At 39.3% G+C, this 15,811-nt stretch overlaps 2 protein-coding genes and 1 pseudogene across 3 annotated transcripts; 1 reads left to right on the plus strand and 2 right to left on the minus strand.

The window, feature by feature from the left end:
* Positions 1-2,917: 2,917 nt before the first annotated feature.
* Positions 2,918-4,801, minus strand: LOC141904682 (uncharacterized). Of its 2 annotated transcripts, XM_074793312.1 has the most exons (4): positions 4,729-4,801; positions 4,070-4,223; positions 3,567-3,651; positions 2,918-3,376 (listed from the first exon to the last, which is right to left on the minus strand). In XM_074793312.1, the coding sequence occupies exons 2-4, from the start codon at positions 4,093-4,095 to the stop codon at positions 3,146-3,148; spliced, it is 342 nt and encodes a 113-aa protein (XP_074649413.1). In that variant the 5' UTR covers positions 4,096-4,223; positions 4,729-4,801; the 3' UTR covers positions 2,918-3,145. The 2 variants fall into 2 exon arrangements, with proteins under 2 accessions (XP_074649413.1, XP_074649412.1); XM_074793311.1 differs by lacking the exon at positions 4,729-4,801 and having other exon boundaries at positions 4,070-4,264.
* A 138-nt stretch (positions 4,802-4,939) lies between these two features.
* Positions 4,940-6,568, plus strand: LOC141903906 (NHP2-like protein 1). Its single transcript, XM_074792282.1, has 5 exons — positions 4,940-5,078; positions 5,209-5,326; positions 5,432-5,535; positions 5,630-5,663; positions 6,302-6,568. Exons 1-5 carry the CDS (start codon positions 5,076-5,078, stop codon positions 6,424-6,426), a joined length of 384 nt encoding a protein of 127 aa, XP_074648383.1. The 5' UTR covers positions 4,940-5,075; the 3' UTR covers positions 6,427-6,568.
* A 4,687-nt stretch (positions 6,569-11,255) lies between these two features.
* LOC141903380 (serine/threonine-protein kinase SBK1 pseudogene) lies at positions 11,256-12,418 on the minus strand (annotated as a pseudogene).
* Between the last annotated feature and the right edge of the window lie 3,393 nt (positions 12,419-15,811).

A 15,811-nucleotide genomic window follows, 5' to 3' on the forward strand; every position in this document is an offset into this window, starting at 1 on the left:
TGAAGTCCCTTTGCTAAAGGTTGAATTTTAGCGTTTGCTGAATTTTTTCAACCATTGAGAATTTATTATGAACATAAAAAAATTACAATATAGAATGGACGTCCATCGTCCAGGGGGCGTTTGTTGAATAATCATCCCCTGTATGGGCTCCGAACTATACAGAACCTCCTCTCGACTGTCGTTTTATTGATCTATCGTGATTTAGAATACAAAGTCTGGAGAAAACTTGGAATTAAACGATAATGATTTATTTACAAACAAATTTATAATCCTTTTCATGAGTCTCGGATAACATTGATCTTTGTCATCACTCCGATAGCATAATTTTTTGGTGGGTTATTTGAGTTATGATCTCTAAGTTCGCAAATTTTGAACGAAGAACTAAGTCTTCGGGCCTCGCGGGGCTCTTCACGCAGGCCGGTCAAGCATTTTCAACCCTAGTGCACCGCAAACGAGCAGTTTCCCACTTCTCACATATATATTCAGCTATTCCTCGTCATGTTTTGCTTTTAACAATCTCCCGTTCGTACTATTGCTGTAACTCGGTCTTTCTTCCTGAACAAGGCAATATGACTGCCACCAAATGTAACCTTTCTTTGGCTTCCCGATGCGGACGACGTCACATTTAGGATGCTCTTCAAGCCTTCCACTGGTTCGCAGACGATTTCAACACGGCATGACTTTTTGGCTGGTTTGACGACGATTCTTGGACGGTCTGGACGACAGAAGCAAGCTTAAATGGAAATAATCTCGCTGCTTGATGTGTTGGTTATGGCAAACAATGATCAAGTATGAGACATAAAAGTTCATGAATATCAAAATCGAGATAAGACGGAAGAAAAAGAATTTTAAGAATTATCTAATGGATGCCATTTGAATGCATTCATATCTATTTATTACCTTTAAAGGTTTGACGAACATTTCTGAAAACCTTTCTGAAACGAGAACCGAAAGAACTTTGGTTGGTATTCGATGGTCTTCCATCGTCAGCAATCTTTGGCTTGGAAGTCGCTCCCAAAATACTTGCATCTTCAGCCACTACTGAAATGATGGATCCTTTAGTTAAATCTATGATACAGTTTGGAGAAGCGGCTCCGACTGCTCTCGTATTGGTTTTTCGATCAATGTCAACATCATCGGTAACGTTTAACTGGGCAACGTCATCAGGATGACCGACATCTCCATCTTTTCCATATTCACAATATCCATTCGATTTGCACATCGAAGTACCACCACAGATTGACGATTCTACCGGTGGTGATAGTAAACTTTCAACGACATCTTCCAAAGACTGGGCTTCGGGATCAATTTTGTTTTCCATCATAGTTTTTATAAGCTTTTTATAGCAATATCAGCACAGTTTTTGCAGCGTTTGCAGAGATGCGATTAGCTCTGTTGCTAAGTCGACAGTAGTTTATGCAACAGTTGCTAGGCAATACCAAAAGCATCTTGGTTAGGGTTGCTACTGCAGCTTATATCCCGTTTGTTACTAAGGTGTTTTTTGGAAAAGAGTTTATAGGCTAATAATTATATATCTTTCAGGATTTTGCGTTCATCGTAAGATTAATTTACATTAAATGTCCATAATCAATGGCGTACGTAGAAAAATATATACACTCTAAAAACTTGTTTACGTTTTCATTTCGCGCGTTCTTGTATTTTGACACAGTACGTGCGTTCGGACATGACCTTGGCAGGGGTTGGTTATATGATCTTATTCGACTTATTCTCATAACGCTTTCAGTGAAAGAAGCGCAAGAATGTTTATTGCTTTATTTTGGACCAAAAAGTATCGATATCGATAATGAACGGCGAAGTCCCGCCGCCAGTATATTCCGAAATCTGTGAGGAGGTAATGACCAGCAATGCCAGTGAGGTAGGACAACCTTCATCCGACCAAATAGAACCACCGCCTCCGTACACGTGTGCTGATGATGCACCACCGCCGTATACCGTCGAATCACAGGGGCCTCCGAAATATCAGGACCTCGTTCCAGTCACGCCTACAACACTAGAAAATACAACTCGAACAAGATACAGCAGCGCGACCGACGATGAGCATTTCATACCACCTAGATGTCCGATGCTAATTGGCGACGGTGGATCTCGAATACTCATTTTACTGTCGATTATCTTTTTCGTTATCGAATTGGCCCAAGTTTTTCGCGGCAAATCATTGTATTATACAGGAGTGTGGGCGAATCCACTCTTTGTTGCGACTGGAATTGTATTCGCGAGGAGGGTCTATTGTGAGAGGAATGACTTAAAAACATGCACTGCTGTTCTTTGTTTTCTGTCAGTGATTTTGGCACCAATCGCCCTAGGATTGTCGATAGGCTCAGGCTATCATACGTGGAATTCAACGGATAAAATCTCGTTCTGGGGAATCGTGGCTGGAAGTAAATGTTTAGGATACATAGTGATATTGACTATTTTGATATTTTTGTCGTGTAGAGTTCATAAACCGGTGATACCTCAGAATTCCTCAGAGATTGTAGCCCGAGAGGGAATTTAGCATAGGGCACGAGCCTTTTGAAATCAACGTATTGTTCATTAGGAAAATCCATTATTTATATATGTATCGTATTAATAACCTATACGTGTAGAGATTATATTGGCAAGAATTTAAGTGAGTATGTTGAATTGTAAATTTTCAGGCATTATGTAGTCTCCAAATAAATGCATTGTTTTATTTAGGATAAATGATATAGTTGTAAATAGGAAAGTAAAAACTAGTTATATTTTTCTTTACATGGAGAAATATCCAGTTGAGTGTATATTTTTTGTACGTACGCCTTACTGTTTACTGTATGCATGGAATAGAAACAACTTCACGACAATCTTTTATATATACTCAATTTTATTACACAAGCAAAAAGATCTATAAAGACGAATATTTACATATGTGGTTGTACATATTAATAATACGTTTTCACAATCAATGTTTAAGATTGATATATATTTTCAAACTACACTACACTTCTAATACCAAATATTCATAAGCGTACTGACCATGAAATTTACAAGTATCGGTTGACAAAAACAGTATATGCCACCAGCCCCAATTTTAATCAGCCAAAATCACCGTTTAATACACGTAATCTGTTCTTTCACGCGTCTTTAGTGTCTCAAGTAACTGACGTTTTCATGTCTTACTCGTAATCATCACAAATGCGATCAGAGTGACCAGTAACATGATATTGCAGTCCACGATATTAGCGACATTGTCTGTATTACAGTTAGGCGTAATGCAACACGATGAACATTGTTCTAACGAATAAGCAGGTTCACCTACTGTAATACATCCTGTAAAACATGAATCTGAACAGCCGCGTTCAAATGTCGTCAACTGATTATTTTCGACAAACCTCTTAACCTGTGGAGATATTCAGAAAAAAATGCAAAATCAGTTTGGTTCTAAAATGACAAAACATAGGACGTGTACATGGGAAACATGATTGGTAAATGACGAAATGACCGAAGGCTATGTTATGTCCTAAGACAACGGGGAAAGAATAATTCGGAAGACATCAAAGGACAGGGAGATGATAATAAATGTTATTTACCAGGCAGTAGTGGTAACCCTTCGGACATCGGATCGTTGGTATTTCCGATTTTTGGTGCATTGTTATACAATTCGAGCCGTGGACACTAAAATAACATCTATAACAAGTCAGATTCTGTGCAAGCAATATTTCTTTTTCAAGGTCCGTGGTGTATTTCGATGCGTCGACATCTGAAATAAATCGGGATTACTACCGGATCACTATTATGAACGGAATGAGACTGGCAAGACCTCCTGATGAAATCAATGTTAGACATTCGTTTCATTGTTGCACAAAGACAAATTGCGCTGAACATTCATTCATTATAACATCAGATAACATTGCAGATATTGGCAGTTCATTTCATACCCCTTGATAAAAACGTCTACAAGAAAAGCAAGTGAGTCAGATAACCCTTATCATTCTAATGATAATCAATCTCAAACAGTTCTAATGGAGTTCCTGTTTCTCAGAGTCATTTTTTACGCTGAGAAATTCTGATTTGAGTTAGAAAACGCACGTACCTCGTATCTCTAACAAAACTGCGCATATAACAATTGCAGCCAATCTAGTAATCAAATCGTAAAGATTTTCAGTTGATCGGGTCTTTGATATCGTCATGTTGTATTGCTGTTCAAATAACAACTGCCGAGATGTGCGTATGCAGCGTAACACAGCCTGCAGGATGAGAGATAGCTGTACAGTAAATTACCGTATCTCCGTAACGACGGAGGCGGCGCGCCGAGCTACATTTCCAATACTCCTTCTCCGGCCGCTGCAGCGACGTCGCTACTGTGGAATCGATCAATTCTAGGAACGCGCTGAGTACACTAAGTTTTCGTATTAAATCATTTTTCAATCGAAAACTTCCAATAAAGCGCTTTTTATAACTGATAAAGAAATGAATTAGCTACAATTATGGAAAGGGCCGCCGAATAGTTCAAACTACGACGCCTACTGCGGATGAATCTTCGAGAGTCGGTGGCCTGTTACAGCAACCGTTTCAGGCCCGTATTTAAAGGGATTGGGGAAGGGGGAGGGGTTCGAACGCAACCCTCATTGACGAAGTTCCGCCAGGATACCGGCCTCAAGAAAGTTTCAGCATTTTCAAGGACTCAGTCAGTTTCAGTCTAACTCAGTGGGCCTTGGCGGTCTCCCACGGGCGACATGCTGCCGAACTTACTTGATTAGACGCCAAATCGTTGGAAAAAAAGAAGTTGAATTTTCACACAAAATATGCTCGAAGTTGTGATATTGTTCTTTTTGTATCTAATTGTAGAAAAATATTTCTGCACGACGAGTACTCCGGTACCGGCGAGGGCGGAGTAGCGAGTATGTGACAAACATTGTGTACTAATCAAGTTTGAATTGATTTTACAAACTGTGCGTAGGTTGTAAACCCTTATGTTGTGAGTGTTGTCGCACGTGTTTTTCTATCCACCTGATCCTCCGTGAAGCGTTCTGCCGAGAGGTATCATCATCTATCCTACTTTATTTCAACTTCAAGAGTAAATTAATCAAGTTCACAGAATGGTTAGTAAATTTTGCATTGATATTCTGCTTGTTGTAGTAAATATTGAACGTCGAAAAAACGTTTACGGTGTTGTATTTAGATTGTACTAATTATCGACTGAAACCTTCCGTACGTTACTTTATATTTCAGACTGACGAAGTTAACCCGAAAGCTTACCCATTAGCCGATGGTACATTGACTGGTACTATTATTAATATCATAACTCAGGCTGCTAATTACAAACAGATAAAGAAAGGTGCCAATGAAGGTACAAATTGCACAGTCCCTGCTGCTGGACCCCTTCCTCACCATATTTGATGGTCTTTCGTTGTTGATTGCAAAATTATATCCCTGAACTGTTTTCTTTTTTCAGCCACAAAATCTCTGAATCGTGGAAATGCTGAATTTATAGTAATGGCAGCTGATGCGGAACCGCTTGAAATCTTATTGCATTTACCTCTACTATGTGAGGATAAGGTTTGTACAGACTACAGTTTTAATCCCTGAGTACTTTTTGATAATCTCTAGTTATAGAAGAATAATTGCATCAATTTTTTTCCCTGAATTTCAGAATGTTCCCTACGTGTTCATCAAGTCTAAAACTGGTACGCTTTGCTTGAAGTCTTGCATTACATAATGTTCATGTGTCGTAGTTGAAAAGAAGAATATACAAATATTAAATGAACTGATCGTCCTAAAATCTGTAACGGTTTAGATGAAGCCGCTCCAATCAACTGCGTCACATGTACTTGTAAACAAAAGTTTACATTGATGAAGAAATCCCACACTTCGAATTAGAATTATACGATCAAATTTATCATTATGAAACCACAACGTTTCGGCTGTTGACTAACAGCCATCATCAGGTGGAATGACTGGAAAAATAAGTAACAAAGAATATAAACTCGCAGGATCTAAAATAGAAGCAGTGTGTCAAAACTAGATAAACAGACCAAGCAATAACAACATCAAGGGGTGCCGTAGAAACCACAGCAATTCTAAACAGTTCAGAGTAAAAACAAATTGTGTAACTTAAGTGAAGTGGACTGAAGAGGGTGGCAATAACAGAGTGACACAGTGACATTAACCCAAATCATAATAATAAATTTGATCGTATAATTTTAATTTGATGTGTGGGATTTCTTCATTTATCTACAGTATACACGGATTATAGTGTTTATTCGACAACTTTACATCGATAGTTTCGCTTTGTAATGAGTAATATTGTTATCTATATTTTCAGCTCTTGGACGAGCCTGTGGTGTTAAACGATCAGTGATCGCCTGCTCTGTAACTATCCACGAGGGATCACAGTTGAAACCTCAGATTCAGGAAATCCAGAAAAGTATCGAAAATCTTTTCATTTAATTACGATAATTCGCTATAACGTTCGAGGATATTATGTCTGCAGGACGTTGTATATTTTATAACCATGAAATTGTCATGTTCGATCATGGTCATCTTTATACGTTGTATCTTTCTTGTACAGTTCATTTTGAAATAAATGATAACTCAGTTATTTTAATGCTGTAAAATCGTAGTTAGATATTGGTTGTTTTGTCCGTTGATAGATGGCAGACTAGTAGGAAAGAAAGGATTAATGCGTGATCTGTTCAGTTCGTGTAATGCAATTTAGGTAATGTTGAAAAAATCCACAAAACTGAAGTGACATTCGAAAGATACAAAATGGCGACTTTTTGAATAGAAGGTAGGGTTTAGGGTCCGTTACATATTATTATACGATGGAGTTAGGATGAGGCTATAAGTAGTTAAAGAGTTGCGATTCCAGGCAGCTTCGGCTATAGTGCTGGGGGGGGGGGGGGGCGGCTAGCACTCTTGTGCTTGCGTGTCTGAGTCCCAATTTTCGTGGATCTCTCTTAGAATTTTCCAGTCCATCGCATATGCGCATTACATTGATTAGTGGATGGTTTCAACATTACACAAATTACTGTTGTAATCGACTGGTTGCTTGTCGGTTTCTGCGCCGTTCGCGGGCGGAGACCCGTAACCAGTCTGGTAAATAATCTGATTATAAACTGGACTGGTTACGGGTCTCTGCCCGCGAACGGCGCAGATCACTAGTGACAACCCGGTTCGAGCCCTGGGTTCGTCTAGCGCTGTAACGCGCGTCATTTCAAATCTCGTCCTGTTTTGGGTTAAGTATCCAATGCCTCCCCTTATATTTTGGGGTTTAGTAACAGTATCATATCGTCACGTGAAGGGAATAAGCGTACCTGACTATGCTATAGGTGCGAACACTCCCTTGGAAACGAATCACAGGTCCATGGGGAGATCGAAGAATGGCTACTAATTAGTTATTTCTTCCTGTGATTCCTGGTTGTAGCAATATCGAGAAGAAATCCGGTCAATTCACAGGAGCCCAGATGTGTATCCACGTGATATAGCATTCACGTGCGCCTCCCGTAAGTTAACACGTGTGATCAGACCCGAAATAGAGAGAGAGGGCGAAATCAAAACAGAACGAAGTGAATTCACACACATAATTGGAACCGTCATATCCGTCGATTTAAACAAAATTCCTGTAAACTCGATCGCCGGTGTCGATTCCCAATTTCGAAACTAAACCTCCAGTTTCGCACTAGGCAGGTGTGTTTGTAAGGGACACCAAAATCAAAACAAATCTACCAATTAAATGAATAACAGGCTCATCCCTATTTTTAGAAGAACACCTCTCTACAGTGAACAGTTTGCCTGCACCAAATATTTTCACTGCTATGTGGAGAGACTTTACTGTGGCCTCGATCACACAAGCATTTTTTTCGCTATCAAAAACTTCAGGTTCTAATTATATACTTTAAGACAGTGTCGAAGACGGAATTATTTTTTTCTGGTCTGTCATTTGAGGGTCGTTTTTTTTAGAAGTTATAACCTTTTTCTCAGAATAACGGACGCAAATACGAATGCTAAAGGCTTTCATGACATCGATACGTGATTTAAGACAAAACAGTGGCCCGAAGTTAGGCGCAAACGAAGATGGATGTATTCAATTATCGGTATCAGGATATGATTAACGATTTGTCACTGCAGAGAAGAAAGAAAAAATAGGCGACGCCGCCCCTGGCATTTCAAAATTGGCATTTCACGGGAAGTAATCTAAAACTTTTTAAAAAACACAACATCAGATTTGTATTCTACGGAAACGTGTCTTCAAATTGTGACAAGATAATTTTTTAAAGATATTTCCACTTTTACAGTGATATCATATAACCAAGAGCTGCTCGAGAAGTTATGATGTGTTTTGTTTTGTTATACACGTTGGTGTTGCACGTGTAGGCCCTATCTGTAAAAATCATCAGTATAGCGTTTAGATCGATAGATCGATGTACAATATACAGCGTGTCCTGATGCAATATCACCTACCAGCTTTACGTGTATCAGCTGAGGTTCGATTCACTTCGAGCTCGACTTCGTGTGTCTGCAGATGTTATCACACAGCTGTCGTCTGTCGGCCGGTGACATGAGAAAATTGATAACCACAACAAAAAGAAACTGGCGCAATATTCCCCTATTCGATTCATGAGAGAAGGTTTCTTTCGACTCATAAAAATACCAATCAATATTTCCGTCTATTATGTAGGATATTAAATTCGATAGTTTGTAGCAGGGGCGGATCTTCGGAAGGCCGGGGACCAGAAGAAAAGAAAAGGCATTTCTCGGGTAAAGCAGTTGAGTCATAGGCTCCTGTTGGGGTTCCGAGTGGTTCCGCCTTCGGTTACAGATATTTTTGAACGAAGGATAAACGTCAAATTTACAGGTTTTAACGATGTTTGTCTTGACGAAAAGGGCCACCTCAATGGGAAGGCAGGGGTCCGGACCCCCGCGAGACCCCCTATATCCGCCCTTGTGAACTTGTAAATGTAGCGATACGCGAGTTCCGTATATATTAACACTCCAGAAGCCAAATTACGAAACGTTTACTTAATGAATTGAAAAAACGATACTTGGACCTGAGCCTTTGATGGTCTTATTATTTTATACATATAGGCTTTCTTCCTGTGTTGTTTCAAAGGAGGGAAACGGAAACAAGAAAATACATATATAATCTTTGGAAAGAAATCCTACACTGCTGATGGCGGCCCTCAGGAAACAACGTTCCCTGCAATCAGGATATTAGTGGAAGTAGCAATCGGAGCGGTTCTTCCATATATCACATTGGAAATTAAACACTTCCCTCGACTGGATGTAAAGGCCAGCCGCATCCGATGTATAGTCATGAGTAGGATTCAGGTCAAGTTTCTCTTTGTTTATGCGTTCATCAGTTACCACGATTGGCAAATATTGCCACAGTTCTTCCGTGACGTCACGCGTGTGACGCTAATAATCGCAGACAATTGATTCACCATTCTCATACGTGCTGGGGCGGATCCAGGCTGGAATCTCTGCTCTAGAAAAAATCGTTATTTTCTGGTTTTTTTTCTCAAAAAATTGTCTTTTTCCACAGCTATTCCAAATCATTATGAAAAATCAGTAGTAAGCCTAAGTCGTCACTAAATGTTAAATTTCATTGGTAATGCAGGAAAATGCATCTGGAGGCTTCTATTTTTCCAAATTCATTTGCTACACAGTTACTTAAACCTTGACATCCCTGCATCATGCGAGGGTTAGACATATGCCATATCTTAGCATGGATCGCAATTTATATCGTAAAATCTTAGATTTGGGGGAAAACGATGTTGGAAAATCAAAAGCAAGATCAGAGATTCATCATTTAAATTTTTGAACTTTAATTACATTGATTATGATTTTGCGTGGCATTTCTATCGGTAGTCGATCTTTGGTATAACAATCAACATCAAATTCCAGTGTTGATATATGTATATACGCGACATGAAGAAATATAAATCGAAATGTCAGATGCCACGAAAAGATGGTATTATTTATATCTAAACCACCGCATGTTCTATCTTTGGATCCGACCTTTGTTTCAGACGACAAAGAACACACAGGGTAACAGATGATCACGAGAAGATTTCAGATCGCTGTTTCTCATGAATCGATAATTTATTTTTGTCAGTAATCGAACAGTCGGTTGTCGATATGTGATAATGTTCTGTACGATTCTGACAGCAGAATCAGCGCTAACGGCTCTTCGCATTTGGGTTTCCTGAAATACATGTGCTGTATAAATACAAGCGCATACTTTTTGAAATCCGTGGCACCACGATGCGCATATTCGTCATAGCTATATTTCCTGCAATCGTAATTCTGAATTATTTAGTGCATCGCTAGCGGCAAATTCCTATTTTTAGTAAGTGATCGTTGTTGTTGAGACTTTTATGCGTAAATGCGTAAAACCCGACAAATATACTTTACAGAAACGTACGTATGACGGTAAAATGATAGCGCAAAATGGATTTCTAAAGCGTTTGACGGCTTATTTTGCACTTATGTTGAATTTTCGAATTTTGGTAAAAAGCCTCGAATAAGCACACTCCCCGAGATAAAAAATGATTCATAATAACTTTATCACGTCGTATGGTCTTTTTTTTATTGAAACAGATGACGAACTTTAACAGGTTTCATAACAAGCTCTAATTGGTACATTAGAACATACCGCTATATACAAATTCTGAAATTATAGAAATACTTCATTCGCTGAATTAAAATAACTATGATATGCGATAGCGAAGGTATCATTTAGATTCAACTGATAAAATCTTGAGTTTTTATCTTCTGGAATTTATATATGGTGGGATAAGATGATAAATATCCGAGGTTCCGCCATGTTTAATTGTGGATTCTCGATTAAGCTTTACTAACGCTCTTGACCACAATTTCCTGTCTATTTTTTGTCAACATTATCAATAAAATATATATCTACAAAAACACCTTTATCAATTCATATGTATACTCCGGGGACAAGTTGCTCTAAAGTTGGTTAAAAGATAACGGGTGGATAATATACCAACAATGAACTTTTAATTGTCATCCACTGGTTAGATTAGCTCTGACCAACTTTTAAACAACTGGCCCACGGCAGTTAAGCTATATAACGTACATAGTACGAGATAATTCAATTGTCAATAAATTTGCACTCTGCTTGAAACAGTGTTATTATTATATCACATTTACCGTGTATCACCTTATGCTTGAAGAAATTAATAATTTACAAACTACATGCTTTTCGTTCATACAGATATTCCGATATCACTCGAATCGATTTATCTAATGGAAGGCTATATGCTCGTGTGAAGCCAATCTTGGATCCGTTTTTCGCGAAATCTTTTCGTCAGTTTTGTGTCAACGCCAAAGTTTTTCAACATGCTCGAAAGTTCGTGCATTGATTCGCGGCTCTGTTCGATCATGTATTCCTGGTCATCCAAACTGTACGCTTTCGTGTGCGTACGCATCCACGTATCGTCCATGTATTTGTTTATTTCCTTGATGCCGCATCGTTTATCTGGATCGGGTTCTAACACCCGCCGCACCAGTCGCAGAAGCCGGTATCCGAACACTTGCCAAAGCAGCGGAACTTTGACCGTCTTGCGGCGTTGCCAAGTTGTGAACTCTACGAAATGATGATCCGTCTGAGCGGCTAACTGCCAAGGAAAGTTCCCCGTCAGGGCGCAAAACATAAGAACCCCCGTCGACCAAACATCGAGAGTAGGTTCGATACAATATCGTTCATTTCGTACGGTCTCGCAAACCTCAGGCGGTGTGTATGGGATACAAGCACCGGACTTTTTCACCATAATTCCCGATTTTCGCGTCAAACCGAAATCCATCAGTTTTATTTTACTGCAATCTTTGTCGAAAACGAGAATGTTTTCAGGTTTGATATCTCTATGCACCAGTGATTTACTGTGCATGAAATCTAACGCCGACACCAACTGTCTTAGAACGTTTTTTACGATCACTTCCGGTAGGCCAGTTTTCTGTGGAATACAGTCGAATAGATCACCGAGATGTGCGTGCTCTTGGGCAAAAATGTAATGATCATGCGTTTCAAACAATACATCATAAGTATTTACAATCGCTTGATGCGGAGACAGGTAATAACTGTATGTGAACTCACGCTGAAAGTCCGCCAAAGAGACAGTAGCTTTCGGCAACATTTTCAGCGCCACTTCCGTACCGGTTTCTTTACACACGCCTAGAACAACCTTTCCGAATGCACCGGTTCCCAATTCACTGACGATATGATAGTGGTCTTCTAGTTCTATCTGCTGTAGGTGCTCCGATATACTGGTCCGCGGGGACGAGCAGGTTATGCTGGCTCGAGGGGACGAGCAGGCGCTCGGCGAAAGCGTCTCGGCCATTGATATGCGCGCAAGTGTTGTCTCAGCCTTCAATGTACTAATGAAATATGCAGCCTAGTTTCACGTAAACCTCAACAGATGTTGGTTTTATACGGCTTATACTTTGAGTGACATCATGAATCGAATGCTTAGACCGTCATTCCCGCACCTTCTGTCCCCGTGACGTCATATAAACATGACACGAGAAAAACGTTTGTCAGCAAAATGTTGGGCGACATTAATCTACTACAAATAATATCAAACCATGTAATGGAGCCGTAGGCTATCGTAAACATGAAGTTACGTCTTTTATCTGTTCAGCTGACAATATGTGTAGTAGTCTAGCGGGTGTTTGTTACATAGTTTGTATCATCCATAATATATTTATATATTTGATTTCCACTCATTTTTCAAATTAGTTATAAATATACACATCAACTACTGGTGAACCGATTTTCGAGGAACAGCGAAAATATAGGCAAAATTCAGATTAAAACGAAGTCATATCTATATTTGAATACTGACTCATTTATGAATGTTTTCTCTTGACGAAGGTTCGTATACACCAGTTTGAGCCAACGAAAGGGAAAAAAGAAATATCAATGAATAAAGGCGACAGATGTTCTTAGATCAGCCTTACCAGACATAGAGAATAGATAATAACATTTTGAACACATTTTTATAGTTTAGAAATTATTCATAAAGAATTAAAATCGACAGTTAAAATACATGACGTTTTCGGACACTCTCTGGAGACCATCGTCAGCGTCTCATAATCACCATAATCGTAGGTTTAACCATTTACGTGTTTTAAGCCCAACGCACACGTCACAGGTTCATTGGGAAACATGGCATCAAACATGGTTGAAACATTATTTCCCGTAGCCGTATGTTTCTCGATTCACGTAAACGCACATGAGAACCAGCAACAACGCCTGCAAACATGTTTCTGTCATGTTTGCGGGCGTTGTTTCTAGGTGTCTAGTACGTTGGGCTTTTTCTCAAGTTCGTGATTTAACTTAGGTCCCCAGCAGTGTCAGCAAACGAATTAAGACACGGCGATTTTCTAAACTAAGCGGTTTCAATGTCTTATTGAACATACCTCTCAACAAGTTACTTGCTGAGGGGGAATGGCAGAAATGTCGTGTTCTAAGGAAGATATATCTATCTAACCAGTGTTACAACCGGTCATATACATACAAATTAGACCTGCGCAATGACGTCGAGTAAACGTACACCTTTCTTGAAATTAGTTCGCATCCTTTTCTTGATGTTCCGAGTATTCTGCGATACACCGTGTTGCTATCACCCTTGACTTTATGATTAATACTTCTAGCCAAGTGACCTCAGTCGACGGTATATGCGATAATGTTTCTTTGTAATTTGAATCGACCCGAGCAAACTGATTTCCGTAAAAACGATTGAACGTAAGTCTCGAGCGGAAGAATTCAAATATCAAAACAAAACTGCTTACGCAGTTTCTCGTAACAACAGAGACACGCGAAGGACACGCGCATCCGCCCTCCGCCCCTCGCCTTCCTCCCTTCACCGTTTGTTGCCCAAACCAGGGTTTACTCAAGCGGAGGGAGAGTTAAATAGAGTAAACCCTGATTCAAATATCAGTTGAAATTGGGGAGAGTTGAGAGGGGGAGGATGAGAAGATAGAGATAGAGAGAGACATGGAAATGAGAGAATGAGAGAACGCAGTGGAAGGTGGTGAAACTGGAAACAGTCTTTTTCTCAGAATTTCCCCTTCGCGGGTCCTGTTAAGTAATCTAAATAAGGCATGTGATTTTCTGCGGTTGGAAAGATAATAAATACCCGTAAAGGTGTGAGTGTACATATTTATTCCGACTCGAAGTGAAAGCGGTTACTGTATAAGAATAGGTCGAGATTTTAATCGCCCTTTCGATCGCGTTTCGATGCATTTCTCAGAAATGCCACTTCGGAAAATTGACTTATTTTCCGCTTACTTTGCTCCTTCCTAAATAAATGCCTGTTGGCGTAGATGGTGATATGTTGACATTTAAAATCCGCTGGCTTGAACCTAACTAACCGCAATATCAGAATCACAAAAGATCTAATGCTACCTGAATTCAGTCAGGTTTTGTTTAATGGAAACCTTAGAAAGATATGCATTCATGATGAAGATTTCTTTGAAATTGAAGCCGTGCAACCACTTGTGTAAGTGACATTTCGCTTGTTAGTGACCCATGTTTTGATTTATTGCAAGTGTATATAAAACGTATACAAAAGCGTCGATTGAAGTCGAAAACCAATTATAACATTGAATATGATTGAGACTTTCAATGTTACCTTTCATACTTGAAAAGTTTATTAAAAGGTCGCCAGTTGATTACGTCCCGATTCATCCAAAGTTAATGAGTTCTTAATGAGTTTTTGGTAGGCTCAACAATTAAGGAAAATGAAAAATGTCATGATTATACGTATCGGATCAAGTCTAAATACATCATTAGATAACCCGTTGACAACGCTGTCTACGTCAACCAATTCATGCAATTGCAATTACCTTGTATGAACGTACTCCATGGATGAAATGAATTACAATTACAATCACAAATACGTTTCGTTCGCATCAACGAAGAAAGTCGATACATCAAGAACGCGGAGACGAATTGATAAAAGTCTAAATGCTTCTTTAGCTGAAAAAAGAATAACGATAAATCATTTCATCGTGCCTGACTATTTTCCTAATCATCTGACACGTGGAGTCTATAACTGGCTTCGACTGTTTCCATTTGCAGACGTATCAATTAGCTATTTAAAGTTGTGATCGCGCTATTATCAATGGCATGTGGGAAGAATCAACGTGACATCGGACAAGAGGAGATATTTAAATTCAACGTTGGAAATCGATGGCATTTCTAAACAACTATCATTATATACAATATATAATACATATGCAGTATGATTACAAACAAAGAAAAACATAGTTATGTTAGATACATACGAGCCTGGATGCTTGGAAAGCCAATAGAGGCTGCGTCCCATAGGGATCCAAGCACCCAGACATCAATTCAAGAATCAATAGATGTTAAATCTAAAACATTTACATGAATCTGAATTTACAAGGCAAAATATCGAAGTTGCATTTTTCTAATGACATTTCGAGGGTTAAACAAAACCTTTGAGCAATCGGCCCCTGGATTTCGGAATATCTGGTAATTCAATGTATGGTGTTATTGATGATTCGCTGGAATTCCTACCCCGGTTATCTAATTATAGAGCAGGATCGATTTATCTTGCGTTTTCACGGATAGGATTTGTCATGCAGCCTCATAACAGGTATCGTAAACCCACGTGACACTGACGTCATTTCGGTGCTTCAAGAGCGCTGAATGACGTCATCTCTACGGTAAGGTATAAACCGGTGGAACTAGGCGCTCTTTCGATAAATCTGATTATCTTGCAGCGGCGAACGAACGGTTGCTGCGATTACTCTCCAGCACACAACCGATACTGCAAAAACGACA

The sequence above is a fragment of the Tubulanus polymorphus genome, chromosome 4, assembly GCF_964204645.1.
Source record: "Tubulanus polymorphus chromosome 4, tnTubPoly1.2, whole genome shotgun sequence".
NCBI lineage: Eukaryota > Metazoa > Nemertea > Palaeonemertea > Tubulaniformes > Tubulanidae > Tubulanus > Tubulanus polymorphus.

What these genes read in the sequence shown, in the direction of transcription:
- LOC141904682 (XM_074793312.1), bottom strand. Translation starts at nt 4,095, where the DNA reads ATGCGCAGTTTTGTTAGAGATACGAG. An exon ending in AGTTTTGTTAGAGATACGAG is followed by an intron (nt 3,652 to 4,069) that starts GTACGTGCGTTT and finishes ATGTTATTTTAG; the next exon opens with TGTCCACGGCTCGAATTGTA. An exon ending in AGGGTTACCACTACTGCCTG is followed by an intron (nt 3,377 to 3,566) that starts GTAAATAACATT and finishes ATATCTCCACAG; the next exon opens with GTTAAGAGGTTTGTCGAAAA.
- LOC141903906 (XM_074792282.1), top strand. An exon ending in AAAGAAAGGTGCCAATGAAG is followed by an intron (nt 5,327 to 5,431) that starts GTACAAATTGCA and finishes TTCTTTTTTCAG; the next exon opens with CCACAAAATCTCTGAATCGT. An exon ending in GTTCATCAAGTCTAAAACTG is followed by an intron (nt 5,664 to 6,301) that starts GTACGCTTTGCT and finishes CTATATTTTCAG; the next exon opens with CTCTTGGACGAGCCTGTGGT.